Genomic DNA, 18,931 nt, shown 5'->3' with positions numbered 1-18,931 from the left:
AAAACGGCCACAAGGGAGCGTGTGCTGTGTGTTGTTTAACAGACTACCTTCGCAAAATGACCAAAATCTGTTCTGAGTGTGTGTGTGAAAGGCACAATTATTAATATAAAAGTGACATATTCGATCTCATCAAGCAACTTTTGACATTTATGCACAAAAACAGACCCCCCCCCCCCCAAAAAAACAAACAATGAAAGAATAAAAGTCAGCGGGTCAGCTGAAAGGTTGATGGTTACAGAGGTCACATGAAGCAACAAACAAAGAAAAGGCAAAGCAACAAATTCCATTCCAGATCTGAAGATATTTTTTTGAGGACAGCACAGGTCTTGCATGAAGGAGCGAGAGAAAAACAGACAGCAAGAGTGTGTGAGAGAGAGAGAGAGAGAGAGAGAGAGAGAGAGAGAGAGAGAGAGAGAGAGAATCTAAGGGAAAAAAGAAAAGGTTAAAAGAAAAAAAAAGGTTAGTGAAAATAAACGTTAATGTCATGTGGCGGAAATGAGAAACAGGCAGGAAGTGATGTCTCCTGGCGGTGGAGGTCACCGGAGGCTGAATGGAGGCGGCACAGACAGAGCAAGGCGAGAGGAGGGTGGTCCTTCATCAACGGTGGGGTCTACTCACTGTCAGAGGCCTTATCACCTAAGAAGGGCTCGTGCTCCATCATATCCATGGGGATTTTAATGCTGGGCATGTTCTCATTGTAAGGGTAGTCGGACTGTTGAGGAAACAGCAGAGGGAACAAACAGACGTCCTGAAATGGGGACCTGAATAACGTGTCGACGGGTTAGTATAAAAACGGAGTCAACGTACACAAACTCGCACACATATTACACACACACTCTTACCCAAAAAGATACACAAAACGTTACACATACACTACCGTTCAAAAGTTTGGGATCACCCAAACAATTTTGTGTTTTCCATGAAAAGTCACACTTATTCACCACCATATGTTGTGAAATGAATAGAAAATAGAGTCAAGACATTGACAAGGTTAGAAATAATGATTTGTATTTGAAATAAGATTTTTTTTACATCAAACTTTGCTTTCGTCAAAGAATCCTCCATTTGCAGCAATTACAGCATTGCAGACCTTTGGCATTCTAGCTGTTAATTTGTTGAGGTAATCTGGAGAAATTGCACCCCACGCTTCCAGAAGCAGCTCCCACAAGTTGGATTGGTTGGATGGGCACTTCTTTGAGCAGATTGAGTTTCTGGAGCATCACATTTGTGGGGTCAATTAAACGCTCAAAATGGCCAGAAAAAGAGAACTTTCCTCTGAAACTCGACAGTCTATTCTTGTTCTTAGAAATGAAGGCTATTCCATGCGAGAAATTGCTAAGAAATTGAAGATTTCCTACACCGGTGTGTACTACTCCCTTCAGAGGACAGCACAAACAGGCTCTAACCAGAGTAGAAAAAGAAGTGGGAGGCCGCGTTGCACAACTGAGCAAGAAGATAAGTACATTGGAGTCTCTAGTTTGAGAAACAGATGCCTCACAGGTCCCCAACTGGCATCTTCATTAAATAGTACCTGTTAGAGCCTGTTTGTGCTGTCCTCTGAAGGGAGTAGTACACACCGGTGTAGGAAATCTTCAATTTCTTAGCAATTTCTCGCATGGAATAGCCTTCATTTCTAAGAACAAGAATAGACTGTCGAGTTTCAGATGAAAGTTCTCTTTTTCTGGCCATTTTGAGCGTTTAATTGACCCCACAAATGTGATGCTCCAGAAACTCAATCTGCTCAAAGAAGTGCCCATCCAACCAATCCAACTTGTGGGAGCTGCTTCTGGAAGCGTGGGGTGCAATTTCTCCAGATTACCTCAACAAATTAACAGCTAGAATGCCAAAGGTCTGCAATGCTGTAATTGCTGCAAATGGAGGATTCTTTGACGAAAGCAAAGTTTGATGTAAAAAAAATCTTATTTCAAATACAAATCATTATTTCTAACCTTGTCAATGTCTTGACTCTATTTTCTATTCATTTCACAACATATGGTGGTGAATAAGTGTGACTTTTCATGGAAAACACGAAATTGTTTGGGTGATCCCAAACTTTTGAACGGTAGTGTATATTCCACATTACATTCATATATACAATCTATACAATCTAAGAAGCTACAAGAACTTTCAGGTTCCTTCCCAGAGAGCAAAACTGCTGTGGCCCGGACCCGGCCCACACCCGACACTTTCATCCGGCCCACATACCATGGGGAATGATGGCACTTGGGCGGTCCGCTCCTGTTTGCCAGATCTGGGCCAGAACCAAGCCATAGCAATGCCGCATGTGCCACATATTTGCCAAAGGTGGCCATATTTGATTTGTGATATTTGGGCCATATTCACCATTTACCACACGGGCCACTTCAGGATCACATCCAGATCACATGTTGCCCAGAGCACCGCAGCTTTGCCAGAAAAAGGCCCACATTTGATTTGGCATATTTGGGCCATATTTGCTATGACACATGTGGGCCACTTCAGGCTCACATCCATTTTGTGAGGACCAGAAGAAGGCCGTCAGTGCCGCATCACTGCCTGAAGTGGCCCACATCCGCATGCTGTCTGGGGAAGCAAGCAGCAACAACTGGGGTTGGAAGTCGAAGCCAATGCAGAAATGGCTTACACTGCAGTTCCACCACGGCCACTAGGTGGCTGGCTCCAAATAAACTTCCACTCCAATGTAAGTCAAGGAGAGAATTTCCAAATTCTTTCATATACGAAGTCAGTATATTTTTTCTCCAAGACGTTGGGGTTTCATCTGACAATTTGGAGTCTGCGACACAGTGTGAGGGTGGTTATTTTAAAATTATTTTTCTGTTAAGAAAATATTAAGGATTAAAAAGGGGGCACGTTGAGGATGTTTCTGCTTTGACTGACAGGCCTTTCAACCTGTCTGCCACCGAGGTCCAAGCCCAAGCTCCACCCTGTTGCCCAAATTAGGACGTTCTGGCTCCAACAACTGACAAGATGGCGACAAGCATAACACCAAAGACTAGGCTTCAAAAAGCCCCTTCAGAAACCAATGGTTGATGTCACAGGAGCTATGTCCATCTTTTCTATACAGTCTACAGGCTGGAGGAAAACCAGCAGCATCAAGTAGCTTGAAAGTCCACTAAGGAAAGAAAAAACGGGACTAGGTTTTGGGACTAGCTGGATATCCTCTTGAGTTATAGACTGCATGGAGATGTCTGTCAAGTGAGTCAGGTTGAGTCTGGTGGCGAGGCACAGGTCCGAAGCCTGCAGGATACAATTGGCCCAGTTAAGCGAGGAAGGACGGGTTATTGCGACATCTCTGGAAGGGCATTACTGGTTCCTTTTCATTTAATAGTTAATTAAAGCTGAAATCCAAAATTTTTCCCCGCTAATAAATCGTTATTTTCTGCATGTGTACGAGTCCATCCCTCCATCTATCCATTATCCAAGCCGCTTATCCCAATTGGGGTCGCGGGATGCTGGAGCCTATCCCAGCAGTCGTTGGGCGGCAGGCAGAGAGACACCCTGGACAGGCCGCCAGGCCATCACAGGGCTGACACATTCACACCTAAGGACAAGTGATTAGGGACTAGTTGTTGAAATCATCCCCTACGAAATGGGACAACCCTTCAAGACCCTGACACGTCATCAGTAGTTGTCGATGGCGTTTACGTAAACAGACGTGACGAGTTTGTTGCTGGACATTTATTAATCTATTGATTTGATTTTCCCCCTTTTTTCTACCCAATTGTACTTGGCCAATTACCCCTCTCTTCTGAGCAGTCCCTGGTGAAACGCCTCACTGTCAGGTGAAAAGAAGTGGCTGGTGACTCCACAAGTATCGGAGGAGACGTGGTAGTCTGCAGCCCTCCCTGGATCAGCAGAGGGGGTGGAGCAGCGACCAGGATGGCTCGGAAGAGTGTGTATGAGTCAGGCGCCATGACACTACCAGTCGTCTTTACCGTGGTTGGAGACACTCTCCAGTCTCCATATACCACTGTTGAAATGTTTTGACCGGGTAGGACGAACACTGGTGCAACGGCAAACACGTTCCTACTGAAACAGGGAAATAGACTGATATGTGATGTCGATGTGTCCATGACAACCAATATGACTGTACAACAGTGTTCCCATAGAGTGTGATGTAGTTTGTAGTACATTAGACTGTCTGTGTTAGCTTTGGTCCCAGATCCATTTTTACAAGGGAGGGAACTGTTTACTGCTGAGCTGATGGCACACCAGCCACAATGGCTGCTACACCTGGTTTGTAGTCCTCACTGCCAGAGGGAGGGACAGATCGGTGAACTATGACAGATTTCAGCTTTAATGTCCCTGTGTTTTGCCCATGACTGCAGAAGAGAAGACCTAGGAGTCTGAGACACGGTTTTATAAAGACTGACTTGACAGCTGCTCCAGATGAGGTTGCCAGCAGCGGGGGGGGGGGGGGGAATGTGTGACAGCTCAGAGAAGAAACTCAGTAAAAACAGACTCCTGGATGACTGACACCGACTCACACTGCAGCTCCATCAAACATCAGCTGAGTGGATCTGAAGGGGGGGGGGGAATCCCCAAAAGGTTAAAAAAACACCACAGAGGAAGAATACCCATAGTTGAAAGCGGGGTCGCAAGTTGACACGGTGATCGATATGACAGACTTTGGAACAGACATCGTTTCCTGCTGTTTAAGGCACTTAATGAGAGACGGTAAGAGACGGGGCCGGTGTGGCAGAAACAGAGAGAGGCTTCTGGCTTTTCCTCTGAGGGATGAGGGAGACAAAAAGAAATGCTGCAACCATGCAATGAGAGTCAAAATCAACATGATGCCAGTGCTGTTGACACTCACAACCAAGTGCATGTGTGTGTGTGTGTGTGTTGGACTACTTAAGCCTTGCTGAGGAGTTATGGGTTTATAATTGTATATAACATCACCACTGGGCCGGGCTCCTTTCTGTGAGGAGTTTGCATGTTCTCCTCGTGTCTGCGTGGCTTTCCGCCGGGAGCTCCGGTTTCCTCCCATGTAACCGAGCAAATTTCCGCCCGGTTCGGGATTCGATCCGGGGTGTACTGCACCACAAGGCGACATTGCTAACTGCTCGACTAAAGGGGGCCGACCTCCTGGCGATCGGCCAGTGAGTCTTTTTGTAGGTTACAGAAGTCACCCTCTCCCGGAAGTGCACCCTCGCACTTCCGTATTCCCGCGCTCCGAAGAGACTTATGAGGATCTGCATGCTTCGGGCTATACAAATAAAATGGACTTGACCTGACTAAAGACATGTAGGTCAGGTGAACTGCAGATACTAAATTGCCCCTAGGTGTGAATGTGTGCATGAATGTGTCTGTTTGGCTGCGTGTCGGCCCTGTGATGGACTGGCGACCTGTCCAGGGTGTTTCCTGCCTTCTGCCCAGTGAGCGCTGGGATAGGCTCCAGCACCCCGCGACCCTAATTAGGATAAGTGTCTTGGAAAACGAACGAATCACTTATGGGGGATGCTTTGTACACGTGCCCACTGTCTGCCCTTCTCTTTGTACACTTGCTCACTGTCTACCCTTCTCTTTGTATACTTGCCCACTGTCTGCCCTTCTCTTTGTATACTTGCCCACTGTCTGCCCTTTTCTTTTTACACTTGCCCACTGTCTGCCCTTCTCTTTGTACACTTGCCCACTGTCTGCCCTTCTCTTTGTACACTTGCCCACTGTCTGCCCTTCTCTTTGTATACTTGCCCACTGTCTGCCCTTCTCTTTGTACACTTGCCCACTGTCTGCCCTTTTCTTTGTACACTCGCCCACTGTCTGCCCTTTTCTTTGTACACTCGCCCACTGTCTGCCCTTCTCTTTGTACACTTGCCCACTGTCTGCCCTTTTCTTTGTACACTTGCCCACTGTCTGCCCTTTTCTTTTTACACTTGCCCACTGTCTGCCCTTTTCTTTTTACACTTGCCCACTGTCTGCCCTTTTCTTTGTACACTTGCCCACTGTGTGCCCTTTTCTTTGTATACTTGCCCACTGTCTGCCCTTTTCTTTTTACACTTGCCCACTGTCTGCCCTTTTCTTTTTACACTTGCCCACTGTCTGCCCTTTTCTTTTTACACTTGCCCACTGTCTGCCCTTTTCTTTTTACACTTGCCCACTGTCTGCCCTTTTCTTTGTATACTTGCCCACTGTCTGCCCTTTTCTTTGTACACTTGCCCACTGTCTGCCCTTTTCTTTGTATACTTGCCCACTGTCTGCCCTTTTCTTTGTACACTTGCCCACTGTCTGCCCTTTTCTTTGTACACTTGCCCACTGTCTGCCCTTTTCTTTTTATACTTGCCCACTGTCTGCCCTTTTCTTTGTATACTTGCCCACTGTCTGCCCTTCTCTTTGTACACTTGCCCACTGTCTGCCCTTTTCTTTTACACTTGCCCACTGTCTGCCCTTTTCTTTTACACTTGCCCACTGTCTGCCCTTCTCTTTGTACACTTGCCCAGTCTGCCCGTCTCTTTGTATACTTGCCCACTGTCTGCCCTTCTCTTTGTACACTTGCCCACTGTCTGCCCTTTTCTTTGTACACTCGCCCACTGTCTGCCCTTTTCTTTGTACACTTGCCCACTGTCTGCCCTTTTCTTTGTACACTTGCCCACTGTCTGCCCTTTTCTTTGTACACTTGCCCACTGTCTGCCCTTTTCTTTGTACACTTGCCCACTGTCTGCCCTTTTCTTTGTATACTTGCCCACTGTCTGCCCTTTTCTTTGTACACTTGCCCACTGTCTGCCCTTTTCTTTGTACACTTGCCCAATGTCTGCCCTTTTCTTTTTATACTTGCCCACTGTCTGCCCTTTTCATTTTACACTTGCCCACTGTCTGCCCTTTTCTTTGTACACTTGCCCACTGTCTGCCCTTTTCTTTGTACACTTGCCCAATGTCTGCCCTTTTCTTTTTACACTTGCCCACTGTCTGCCCTTTTCATTTTACACTTGCCCACTGTCTGCCCTTTTCTTTGTACACTTGCCCACTGTCTGCCCTTCTCTTTGTACACTTGCCCACTGTCTGCCCTTTTCTTTGTACACTTGCCCACTGTCTGCCCTTTTCTTATTATACTTGCCCACTGTCTGCCCTTTTCTTTGTATACTTGCCCACTGTCTGCCCTTTTCTTTTTAAAGGGAAACAGTCACTGTTTTCCACATCATCGCTACACATATGCAGTATATGTTGTGTGGACAACCCTCCATGAGCAGCCATAACGCTGAGCAGTCTTCTGTGTGTCTCTGAAACGCTGCAGAAGTTGCACCAGTCTGTGAAGTGGCATTTCATGGACTGGGTGGCGTTTGCCACAGCAGCGGTATGTAGCGCTGTTACTCCATCCATGCTGTCTATCTCCATGTAGCCCACCCAAGTCAGCGGCAATCCAAAAAGCAAGAGTTGCCGTTTTCTACACATTCACGGTTGATAGGAATTTCACCAGTGTTTCAGAGACACACAAAAAAGATCGTTCATGACGTCCGGGCGGCGTGGTGGTCTATTCTGTTGCCTACCAACACGAGGATCGCCGGTTCGAATCTGGAGAAATTTGAAAATGCCATTTTCACGGTGAAGATGAGTAGGAAGTTTTCTGTCTGGCCTTTTCCACTCATGTGTGAGAAGTGCGCCATCCTGAAACGCCACAACAATAAAAAAAACGCCGAACGCACAACATGAGCCGGCAGCTTTACACTAACCATACGTCAGTGTTTTGGAAAAAAGCCCCGATTATGGCTTAGTGTGGACGGAGGGCCAAAATGAGGGGAAAAGGCATCCGGGTGGCGTAGCGGTCTATTCCAACACGGGGATCGTCGGTTCGAATCCCCGTGTTACCTCCAGCTTTGTTGGGCGTCCCTACAGACACAATTGGCCGTGTCTGCGGGTGGGAAGCTGGATATGGGTATGTGTCCTGGTCACTATACTAGCGCCTCCTTTGGTCGGTCGGGGCGCCTGTCGAGGGAGGAGGGGGGACTGGGGGTAATAGCGTGATCCTCCCACGCGCTACGTCCCCCTGGTGAAACTCCTCACTGTCAGGTGAAAAGAAGCGGCTGGTGACTCCACATGTATGGGAGGAGACATGTGGTAGTCTGCAGCCCTCCCCGGATCAGCAGAGGGGTGGAGCAGAGACCGGGACGGCTCGGAAGAGTGGGGTAGTTGGCCGGATATAATTGGGGAGAAAAAATCTCCCCCAGAAAAAGTGTTCAGTATTATGGCTGCTAATAGAGATAACATTACAAAACACTGTTTCCCATTAACACAAACCTAAGGTACTATGTAGTGTGAGTGTGTGTGTGTGTGCGTGTTGTGAACAGCCTGGAGGTTCTGCAGAGTGTTTATGGGAGTTAATGAACGGTCACATCTCTTCCGGTGCCAGTACTTGAGCACTGGACTGGCACACTGAGCTAATATGCTGCTCTCCTGCGGGCTGAATAGTTAGAGACATCCTTACATCCTCGACGTCGCTGTCTTCACTACTCCTCTTTTTGTTCTTCTTCTTCTTCTCGTCCTCTTTCTTCTTCTTGTCCTTTTCTGGGATGATGTCGTCCAGGAAGCTGAGCTCGTGCTGGGTGAATATGTAATCCATGGCCTTCCTGACGGCAACCAGAGCGAGGATCTGAAAGAACAACAACACAGCAAGGCGTCACGCTGGATCTGAAGGCTGTTAAACAGATTCAGTCTGCTCCCAATCCACTTCCTGTAATCGTCTTAACCTCGAGTCACAGCAGCACCGTCACCCATAATGCCGTGGGTTGTTTTTCAAATTACGATGTGGTGTTCCTACAATTGTGTGTGTGTGTGTGTGTGTGTGTGTGTGTGTGTGTGAGTGTGTGTGTGTGTGTGGGTGGAGGATGGGTGCAGGGGCTTTTGTGTTGACAACAGGCTGGACATTTGCGAGTATATCAAAAAGAATTTTCTAAAAAACGAATCCCATCTGTGGTGATGAGCAGGCGACCGCAACAAGAAATACAAGTGTTGTTGTTATCAGGAATCAGGAACACGTATTTGTCATTTCATTCCATAAACCTCCACACATGAAATGACACGAAATATCGTTTCGCCCAGCCCACAGCAGGGCAACACAAAGACAAAAACAAGAACACACATATCCAAACTACAAAAAAATGCAAAAACTACACAACACATATATCCAACATATTAAAAAAAAAATCACTGTCCAGGACAACGCCAGCCAGGATGACTGTAGGAGCTGCCGGTCTGCATGGGCTAGCAGTTAGCTTAGCCTGCCCTGCTTCCACGTCCTGTCAGACCGCCCTCGGTGTTTCCTCCTCGGGTACAGCTCCAGGCAGAGACGTGGTCCCTGGGCCCACAGGATGCAGCAGACCAGCTCTCCCAGCCGATCCAGCGCCAGCTCTCCCAGCCGATCCAGCGCCAGCTCTCCCAGCCGATCCAGCGCCAGCTCTCCCAGCCGATCCAGTGCCAGCTCTCCCAGCCGATCCAGTGCCAGCTCTCCCAGCCGATCCAGCGCCAGCTCTCCCAGCCGTCAAACGAAAACACAACTTAAGACGCCGACGTGGACAAAGACACTGCGTGGACAGTACTGACTGAGGCCGCTGCAAATGTGAATTCGTGCCGCCATCTTCCCCACACCGGAAGCGGAAAATTTATGGAATGAGAAGTAATGAGAAATGAGAAAAAGGGAATGAATAGAAAACAGAGGTACCCGTAGACATGCCATTTAGCAAAAAACAAAGTAGTTTTCTCATAAAAACAGAACCTGTTATCAAATAAAAATGAAATTAAATGTAGCAACGCTGTGAAAATGAGGATGAGGAGATCATTTATTGTGATCTGAGGGTCATATTCATATGTATTGTTGCATGTAAGGCATATTTATTCCTCTAAGGGTGACTAAAAGGGATTCCACACTGGTGTGCTGAACACATTATAGACGTATGGGCTGGTTAACGCCTACTTAGCAACATGGAAAAATAGTTACAACTTGATATGATAACGAGGATCACTTTTAGGGAATTAAAAAACCTCAGGAGCGACGATAACATGATGTAATAACATATAAATAGATAACAAGAAATAAATAATAAGATGTAACACCATATAATGTTCATTCATTCATTATCCAAACCGCTTATCCTGCTCTCAGGGTCTCGGGGGTGCTGGAGCCTATCCCAGCAGTGATTGGGCGGCAGGTGGGGAGACACCCTGGACAGGCCGCCAGGCCCCAGGCCCTGTGATGGCCTGGGGCCACAAATGTCAGGTTTTAAACCTGCTGTTAGCTGGGAGCAGCATCACGAACCACATCAGGTATCCTGGATCGCTCTGCATCCTCCCAGCATCCCACAGTACCAACACACACACACACACACACACACACACACACACACACACACACACACACACAACTTCCCTCTGAATAATGTCAAGCTGAAGTACTGACGAGACCTTAAATGACCCCGTTGAACCTTAAAATGTGTTGAACACAGTGAAAGCCGTCATTAGTTCATCCCTCACATCAGCCAAACCCGCAGTACAGATGATGATCTTTCACATCCCATCATGCATCAGGACGGCGTTATTTCATCAAGTCTGTCTCGGGGCATTTCATTCATGTGTGTCTTTTTTTCTTCTGTTTACACTCCAAATCCAGGTTCAACAAGTCTTTTTCCCCACAATGCACTTCATCTCACTGCAGACATGGTCACTAAATGGTAAATGGACCGTATTCATATAGAGAAACAGGGAATAGAAAAAATGGGGAACAGGGAACAAGCGGAAAGAAGAAGAAGAGGACTGTATATATACAGAGCTTTTCTACTCCACCCACCACTCAAAGCTCTTTACAGTGTACGTCTCACATCCACCCATTCACACACACATTCACACACTGATGGAGGAGGCTGCCATGCAAGGCACCAACCTGCTCATCAGGAGCAGTTAGGGGGTTCAGTGTCTTGCTCAAGGACACTTCGACACGCTCTCTGGAGGAGCCGGGGATCGACCCAGCGACCTTCTGATTACTAGACAACCTGCTCTACCTGCAGAGCCATGCCGCCACATGTACAAATGTACAAAGCCATGAAATGTAAAAATAAAGGCCAAAAACTGATGGTGTGTCTCTATATTTATACTCCAACCCTCCCAAATCAAAAGGTCCTTAAAGTCCACCTGAAGTGCATTCAATGAAGCCCAGCAGCAGATATGTAGGAACAAATAAAGCTCACAGTCACTTCCATATATATACACGTATATATATATATTTCTTTATTTTTTCCTCCAAGACTAAAATATCATCCATTCCATCCATCTATTATCCAAACCACTCATCCTGCTCTCCGGGTTGTGGGGATGCTGGAGCCTATCCCAGCAGTCACTGGGTGGCAGGCAGGAAGACACTCTGGACAGGCTGCCAGGTCATCACAGGGCCCACACACACACACACACACACACACACACACACACACACGCACACACACACACATCTAGGGACAATCTAGTACGGCCGATTCACCTGACCTACATGTCTTTGGACTGTTGGAGGAAACCGGAGCCCCCGGAGGAAACCCACGCAGACACGGGGAGAACATGCAAACTCCACACAAAGGACGACCCGGGACGACCCCCAAAGTTGGACTACCCCGGGGCTCAAACCCAGAACCTTCTTGCTGTGAGGCGACCGTGTTAACCACTGCGCCACCAATAATAATATAATATCTACTACTACTACTTTCGGCTGCTCCCGCTAGGGGGCGCCACAGCGGATCATCCGTTTCCATCTCTTCCTGTCCTCTGCATCTTCCTCTGTCACACCAGCCACCTGCATGTCCTCCCTCACCACATCCATAAACCTCCTCTTTGGTCTTCCTCTTCTCCTCTTCCCTGGCAGCTCCATATTCAGCATCCTTCTCCCAGTATACCCAGCATCTCTCCTCCACACATGTCCACACCATCTCAATCTTGCCTCTCTTGCTTTGTCTCCAAACCGTCCAACTTGAGCGGTCCCTCTAATATACTCGTTCCTAATCCTGTCCTTCTTCATCACTCCCAATGAAAATCTTATCATCTTCATCTCTGCCACCTCCAGCTCCACCTCCTGTCTTTTCGTCAGTACCACTGTCTCCAAACCATATAACATAGCTGGTCTCACTACCATCTTGTAAACCTTCCCTTTAACTCTTGCTGGTACCCTTCTGTCACACATCACTCCTGATCCTCTTCTCCACCCACTCCACCCTGCCTGCACTCTCTTCTTCACCTCTCTCCTGCACTCCCTGTTACTTTGGACAGTTGACCCCAAGTATTTAAACTCATATACCTTCATCACCTCCACTCCTTGCATCCTCACCATTCCACTGTCCTCCCTCTCATTCACATATAGGTATTCTGTCTTGCTCCTGCTGACTTCCATTCCTCTTCTCTCCAGTGCATACCTCCACCTCTCCAGGCTCTCCTCCACCTGCACCCTACTCTCACTACAGATCACAATGTCATCCGCAAACATCCTGTCCATCACCATTGCAAACAAGAAATAATATAATAATATTAAATGCTATCATAATGAAACATCTATTATTTGGCAATCCTTCCACAATCCTTTCAGTGAACTATAAAGTATAGTGTATTTGGCTTGCATAAATAAAGTGGTATCAAAATAAAAAGGTCAATTTTGAAGGAAAAAGATCCAAACCTTTTAGTAGGAAGATTACAGCTCTGTATGTAATAATAATAATAATACTAATAATAATAATACATTTTATTTGTGGGCGCCTTTCAGAGCACTCAAGGACACCTTACAGAACACAGTAAAAAAACAAGCAGCACTGTATCAGACAGCATAGCATCAAAACAAAGCAGGATAGACAATAAAAAGTTAACACAACACATAAATATAAAATCATCATCTGCACAAAACTCAGTGAAGCGTGGATCAGACTGAATACACCAGTTTGAAAAGGTGCGTTTTGAGATGGGACGTGAAGGTTGAAAGAGAGTCGGTGTCGTGAATGTCTTGTGGGAGACAGTTCCACAGGCAGGGGGGCAGAACGACTGAAGGCTCTAGACCTCATGGTAGTCCAGCTCTAGACCCCATGGTAGTCCAGCGGGCCGATGGTGTAGTGAGTTGGAGAGCAGAAGAGGATCTGAGAGTGCGGGAGGGTGTGTGGATATGAAGGAGTTCAGAAAGATATGAAGGAGCTAGGTTATTAGGGGCCTTAAAGGTGAGGAGCAGGATCTTGAAGTCAATACAATATTTAACAGGGAGCTAATGGAGCTGCTGAAGAACAGGAGTGATATGATCTATGGAAGGAGTTCTGGTACTGATACGGGCAGCTGAATTCTGGACCAATTAAGTTTATGAAGACACTTGACGGGAGACCAAAGAGGACAGAACTGCAGTAGTCAGTACGGGATGTAACCAGGGTGTGAGTGAGTATGGCGGTGCTGTTAGGTGTAAGTGACGGGTGAAGATGATTAATATTGTGTAGGTGGAAGTATGCAGACCGAGTAACATTGTTGATGTGGGCTTCAGAAGACAATGTGCTGTCCAAGATGACACCCAGACTCTTAACCTGAGGCGATGGAGGAACTATATCATTAGATATCTGCACATGTGTGTGTTCCTGTGTGTTTGTGTTCGGGTGTGTGGAAGTGTGTAAAATGCCCTTTACCATGACAGGGAATATGATGGCGGCCACCGTGGACTTGAGGATCCAGAGCAGGGCCAGGCAGAGCACTTGGGTAAAGGTGAAGAGGTGGACCTTCCTCAAAGGAACATGTCGCAGGTAAACCAGGTCCGGTTGGTGTTTGGCTGGCATCAGCAGCAACTTCAGACGATCCATAAACTAGAGAGCAAGAGAGAGGGAGAGAATTTTTTGAATTTTAAAGCAAGTCTTTATTTAACAAAAAAATTTAAACAAAAAACAGACTTGAAATCGTTCTAAACATAAACAATACTTGTCAAAGTACAAACACTCAATAAGCATCTTTTAACAAGCCCAAAAAAACAATCATTCAACAACTCAAAAAATAAAAAAACAGGTATGACCCCTTTTATCCTGCTCTGCAGAAAAAACCAGCTCATCCTTTATGGTGGAACACAGCAGCCCTTTATAACACCACAAAGTTGTGAATGTGTCCATACTTTTCATTGCCTTGTAACAACTGAAGTCTACTCTTATCCTGGCCTTGACCATCCTGCAAAACAACAGTTCAACATGACATTCTATACACTCTTTAATTCTCTTTTTCCGGCTCACGTAGATAGCCATTTTTGCCTGCCCTGCAATGAAGTTTAAGAGTTGACATTTATATTTTACCCGTTGGCTGTGTTTGGAACCAAAAATAAAATTCTGTTTGCAGAAACTTTCCCCAGATGATCTCTCTCCAGAGAGAGAGAGAGAGAGAGAGAGAGAGAGAGAGAGAGAGAGAGAGAGAGAGAGAGAGAGAGAGAGACAGAGAGAGAGAGAGAGAGACAGAGAGGGAGGAGACAAAGAGAGACAGAGAGAGTTGGAGAGAGGGAGCGGGAGCGGGAGAGAGAGAAAAGAGACAGAGCGAGAGAGAGAGAGAGGGGGAGAGAAAGAGAGAGGGGGAGAGAGAGAGAGAGAGAGAGAGAGAGAGAGAGCGAGACAGAGGGGGGGGGGGGAGAGACAAAGAGAGACGGAGAGAGTTGGAGAGAGGGAGCGGGAGAGAGAGAAAAGAGAGAGCGCGAGAGAGAGAGCGAGAGGGGGAGAGAAAGAGAGAGGGGGAGACAGAGAGAGAGAGAGACCAGCCAAAAGGTAAATGTACATTTTACACTTACATCATTTATCACTGGTTGAGCTAATCCCATGAAAATAAGGCCAACAGCAAAAGAGAGGCTACTATACAAGACAGCAGGATGCGATATAATACAGCTTTATTTCTAACGTCATACTTAACACTAACATACCAGTTAAACTCCACGGAAAATGCAACACCTAACATTATACCATGCACACAGATTACAGGCAAACTAGACAATAATAAAAACATTGTGTTTGACCTACAGTAGAGGAACAAACTCAAAGTAGAAAGACTGCAGAGGGATGAAGGACTTAGAATAATGATGTCTTTTATAGTTTGGTGAAACAACGCAGCATCCTGATGGCACAAACGTTCTGTAAATAACTGGGTATGCCGCTAACAAATGCTAACAATGTTACTCGGGTTTTCTTTGTCCTTCACAGATACGCATGGAACCGGCAGATAAAAGAAAAGGTCAAAGGGCACTCAATAAAAGATTGATAAAAGCTACAACGAATAACGGTGACGGCTGTAAAAAGAGGTTATCGGCGTTACAAACAGTTAATGAAGAGTAAGAGCATTGGGGCCATGGTAAAAACACAGGTGTCTCTGACCACACGTTAGGATTATGAGACAAATGGGAGCAAATCCCTCCTCTCTCTCAAACTGGGACAGAGCTAACAGACCAACTTACAGTTTTTACTGCTTGAATTATATCCAGTTTAACAGTAAATGCAGTAATAAAGATGACAATTTATTCTTTATCCCAGTAGTTTTTGCTTGATTTGATATCCAAAGTAGTGAATGCACCAGTGGCGGCTGGTGCTAAAAATGTTTGGGGGGGGGCACAATTTAGCTTGGTGCAGCACACCTGACAGCTGCTTTAATGTCCACACAGTCACAGAGTTATTAAGAAGGACCGTGTAGCCTATAGATGTTATCAGGGTTGGTAGACGGTGGATGATTGACAGTTGAGACGAGGCGTGGTGGTGGGTGTGAACATGATTGACAGCCACGAGAATTGTCCAATCACATTAGCTCAAAAAACATTAAAACAATACCAATTCACTGCCAATAAAAGTGGGAGTTTTTGGGGTGCACAGAACTGCGCCCCTTGGAAAACCTGAAGAAACCAATCAGACAGCAGCCTCAGGTCACCTGCTCGCCACAAGTTTGAGGGCTTACGTAAGGTATGGTTTGGCCGGCGCCCCTCACCCAGGAAGTATATGTATTCAGACAGGAAGTACATGTATTCAGACAGGAACCAACCAAACACCATTTGAACCAGTATTTAATGGCTGCTGACAGACGCTCACAGACTGACAACACTTTTATTTCATCATTATTTGTATTATACAACTACATTATATTTAACATGTTTAAGTAGATTTTCATCTCTTGATATTTGAAGGGGGTGGCGCCCCAGCGCCCCGTACTGGCCAGCCGCCACTGGAATGCACTGAGCTGAAAACACGAGACAAGTTGTGTTGCTATCCATGCACTTGTCATTGTGTGAGGGTCTGTATGTGATTTGCATTCAGGCGTTCGGATCATTCATGATGAATTATTGATAACTGCCTCATGAAGCCTCAAACACACGTCTGTGCAGTTACATCTTCCTTAGTATATTAAAAAATAGTTGAAAAGTCACATTCAGATGTTCCCTTAAACTTGGTCCTCAAACACAAGAACCAATTTTGTGAAATTCGACTGACCAGATCAAGGTTTTTTTTTTTTTTTTTTTTTTGGTCGTTTGTGACTTTTACCGTTTATAAATTTCAAATAAGCTGTTGCAGTTTTGGTTCCGTTGCTTCATTCCACATGGACTCACATCACACATTAATTCTGTTTTCTGTTATTCTATGGTTTGGAAAAGTTCCTGAAAGAATCCAGACTGATGACGCAAGAGAGAGAAATTAGTTTATATGGTGTTTACCTGCACGCCGTTGAGAGAGGCCACTCCCATGTAGAGGAAGACTCCATATAGCACAGGCATGGGGATGAACTGATGGACAAGAAGAGAAACACATATTTAAAACAAACATTAAAATCGATCTGCTACATCTCTGCCCATTCAAAATATACCTGTCAAAAATAACATTGTGATTGGGATGTAGTCTCTGGTTTTACAAGGTACTCTAAAAAAAAGGAGTTTAAAGCAAATAAGATCTCGTGAAATTATGCAGGACGGCTAATGTCATGATGTAAATCGTATTTAGCCCCACTTTATTTGTTGCTCAAAATGTTATCAGGAGAGTTCTCTGTAAGGGGCGGCACAGTGGTGCAGTGCTTAGCGCGGTCGCCTCACAGCAAGACGGTCCTGGATTCGAACCCCGGGGTAGTCCAACCTTGGGGGTCGTCCCAGGTCGTCCTCTGTGTGGAGTTTGCATGTTCTCCCCGTGTCTGCGTGGGTTTCCTGCGGGGGCTCTGGTTTCCTCCCACAGTCCAAAGACATGTAGGTCAGCTGAATCGGCCGTACTACATTGTCCCTAGGTGTGAATGTGTCAGCCCTGTGATGGACTGGCGGCCTGTCCAGGGTGTCTCCCCGCCTGCTGCCCAATGATTGCTGGGATAGGCTCCAACATTCCCGTGACCGGAGCCAGCGTCTCCATTGGACCCTACTTGCTGTCAATCAGTTTGCGTGTTCACGAGGCTCTTAGGCAGAAGAAGAGGGGACGGATTCTTTTGCAGGATGTTTTCAAACTATAGCTAGCCTCTTGCTAACTTCCACCCAGGATCACTTAACCCCCCACTTTCAAGAAAAAAACATAAATAGAATAAAAAGGGTTTAAGTAGGGATCAAAGTGCAAAGGGAAAAAGGTCAAAGTACAACTGTCAGTTGGCTGAGGATTCAGTTAAAGGCGAAAATAAAAGTTTTTAGCCTAGTGGTCAGAACTGGGGCAATGGTACGTCTTCCAAAAGTTTGTTTCCCCCCTTTTTCCCCCCAATTGTACCCGGCCAATTACTCCACTCTTCCGAGCTGTCCTGGTCTCTGCTCCACCCCCTCTGCTGATCCGGGGAGGGCTGCAGACTACCACATGTCTCCTCTGATACATGTGGAGTCACCAGCCGCTTCTTTTCACCTGACAGTTTCACCAGAGGGACATAGCGCGTGGGAGGATCACGCTATTGCCCCCAGTCCCCCCTCCCCCCTGAATAGGTGCCCTGACCGGCCAGAGGAGGCGCCAGTGCAGTGACCAGGACATACACCCACATCTGGCTTCCCACCCACACACAGCCAACCGTGTCTGTAGGAACACCCAACCAAGCCGGAGGTAACATGGGGATTCGAACTGGCGATCCCCGTGTTGATAGGCAACGGAACAGACTGCTACGCTCCCCAGGTTTCCCCCATCTTCCCAAAGTTTGTTATAGTAATTCATAATAGATGATCGAGGTCTCCCACTGGTGGCAGTAAGGATGTAAAGAGGCTGTGAATATCATTGAAGCCACGCGGGTTCTTTTCAACTCAGACAGCAGAGTAAAAGCTTTTGATGCCATGCTGACCTCTCACATGGCGCTCAGCAGAACGCCATCTGGAGCCCCGGGTGGGCTTGTGGGCTGGCATGTGGAGCCATGCTGACATATAGAAATAAAAGCATACTTAGCTCTCTTTCCCTTGCCCATTAGCAAAAATATACTGCGGGTGGGCCCTATTGTGATGGAAACGAGAGCCCACTTTTATTTTTTTGGCCCTTTGGATTTCATTTTTGTGCTTAATGGTTACTGAAAGACCTCTCTAGTATAAACCACTTGAGCGCAAAAGAGCCAGTCCTTGTAGACGCTTCATGCCCTTCACCATCACTTGGAAAAAAACCTGCTATTGATTCTGGCTCGTAAGAGGCCTCCATTACGGGTCTTCTATTGCCATGATATAGGCTCTTGTCTAGTGAGGGTCCTTTCTTTAAACAAATACACTAGTGGGTGTAGAATGATACAGTTACTCAATTAGCAGATGTTTTTAACCAGAGAGTCAGCCATTAGCAGATAAATTCTAATGTGGCATTATGGAGAGCTATATGGTAATCATATGGTCATACTATACTTTATGAAGTAGTAGTAGTAGTAGTAGTAGTAGTAGTAGTAGTAGTAGTAGTAGTAGTAGCAGTGGTAGTAAGTAATCATATCATAGCAAAGAGTGCATTGCAAATTGAGTGCATTTAGTGAAGGTGCAGCAAGAGCATCAAGGGTTGGTGAACAGGGGAATCAAAGTAGGTTTGCATTG

The 18,931-nt window shown here is 46.3% G+C and overlaps 1 protein-coding gene across 1 annotated transcript in view; it reads right to left on the bottom strand.

The window, feature by feature from the left end:
• slc4a4a (solute carrier family 4 member 4a) overlaps positions 1-18,931 on the bottom strand; it is a 134,677-nt gene that overhangs the window by 7,718 nt on the left and 108,028 nt on the right. Inside the window, exons 20-23 of the mRNA XM_056275646.1 lie at positions 16,643-16,711; positions 13,614-13,787; positions 8,420-8,584; positions 619-712 (exon numbers count right to left, since the gene is read on the bottom strand). Of these exons, the coding sequence (XP_056131621.1) occupies positions 619-712; positions 8,420-8,584; positions 13,614-13,787; positions 16,643-16,711 (502 nt within the window). The remainder of the gene's footprint in view (positions 1-618; positions 713-8,419; positions 8,585-13,613; positions 13,788-16,642; positions 16,712-18,931) is intronic.

Source organism: Lampris incognitus, chromosome 1 (genome assembly GCF_029633865.1).
Source record: "Lampris incognitus isolate fLamInc1 chromosome 1, fLamInc1.hap2, whole genome shotgun sequence".
Classification (NCBI taxonomy): Eukaryota; Metazoa; Chordata; class Actinopteri; order Lampriformes; family Lampridae; genus Lampris; species Lampris incognitus.
This window is presented reverse-complemented; position numbering and strand designations above follow the sequence as displayed.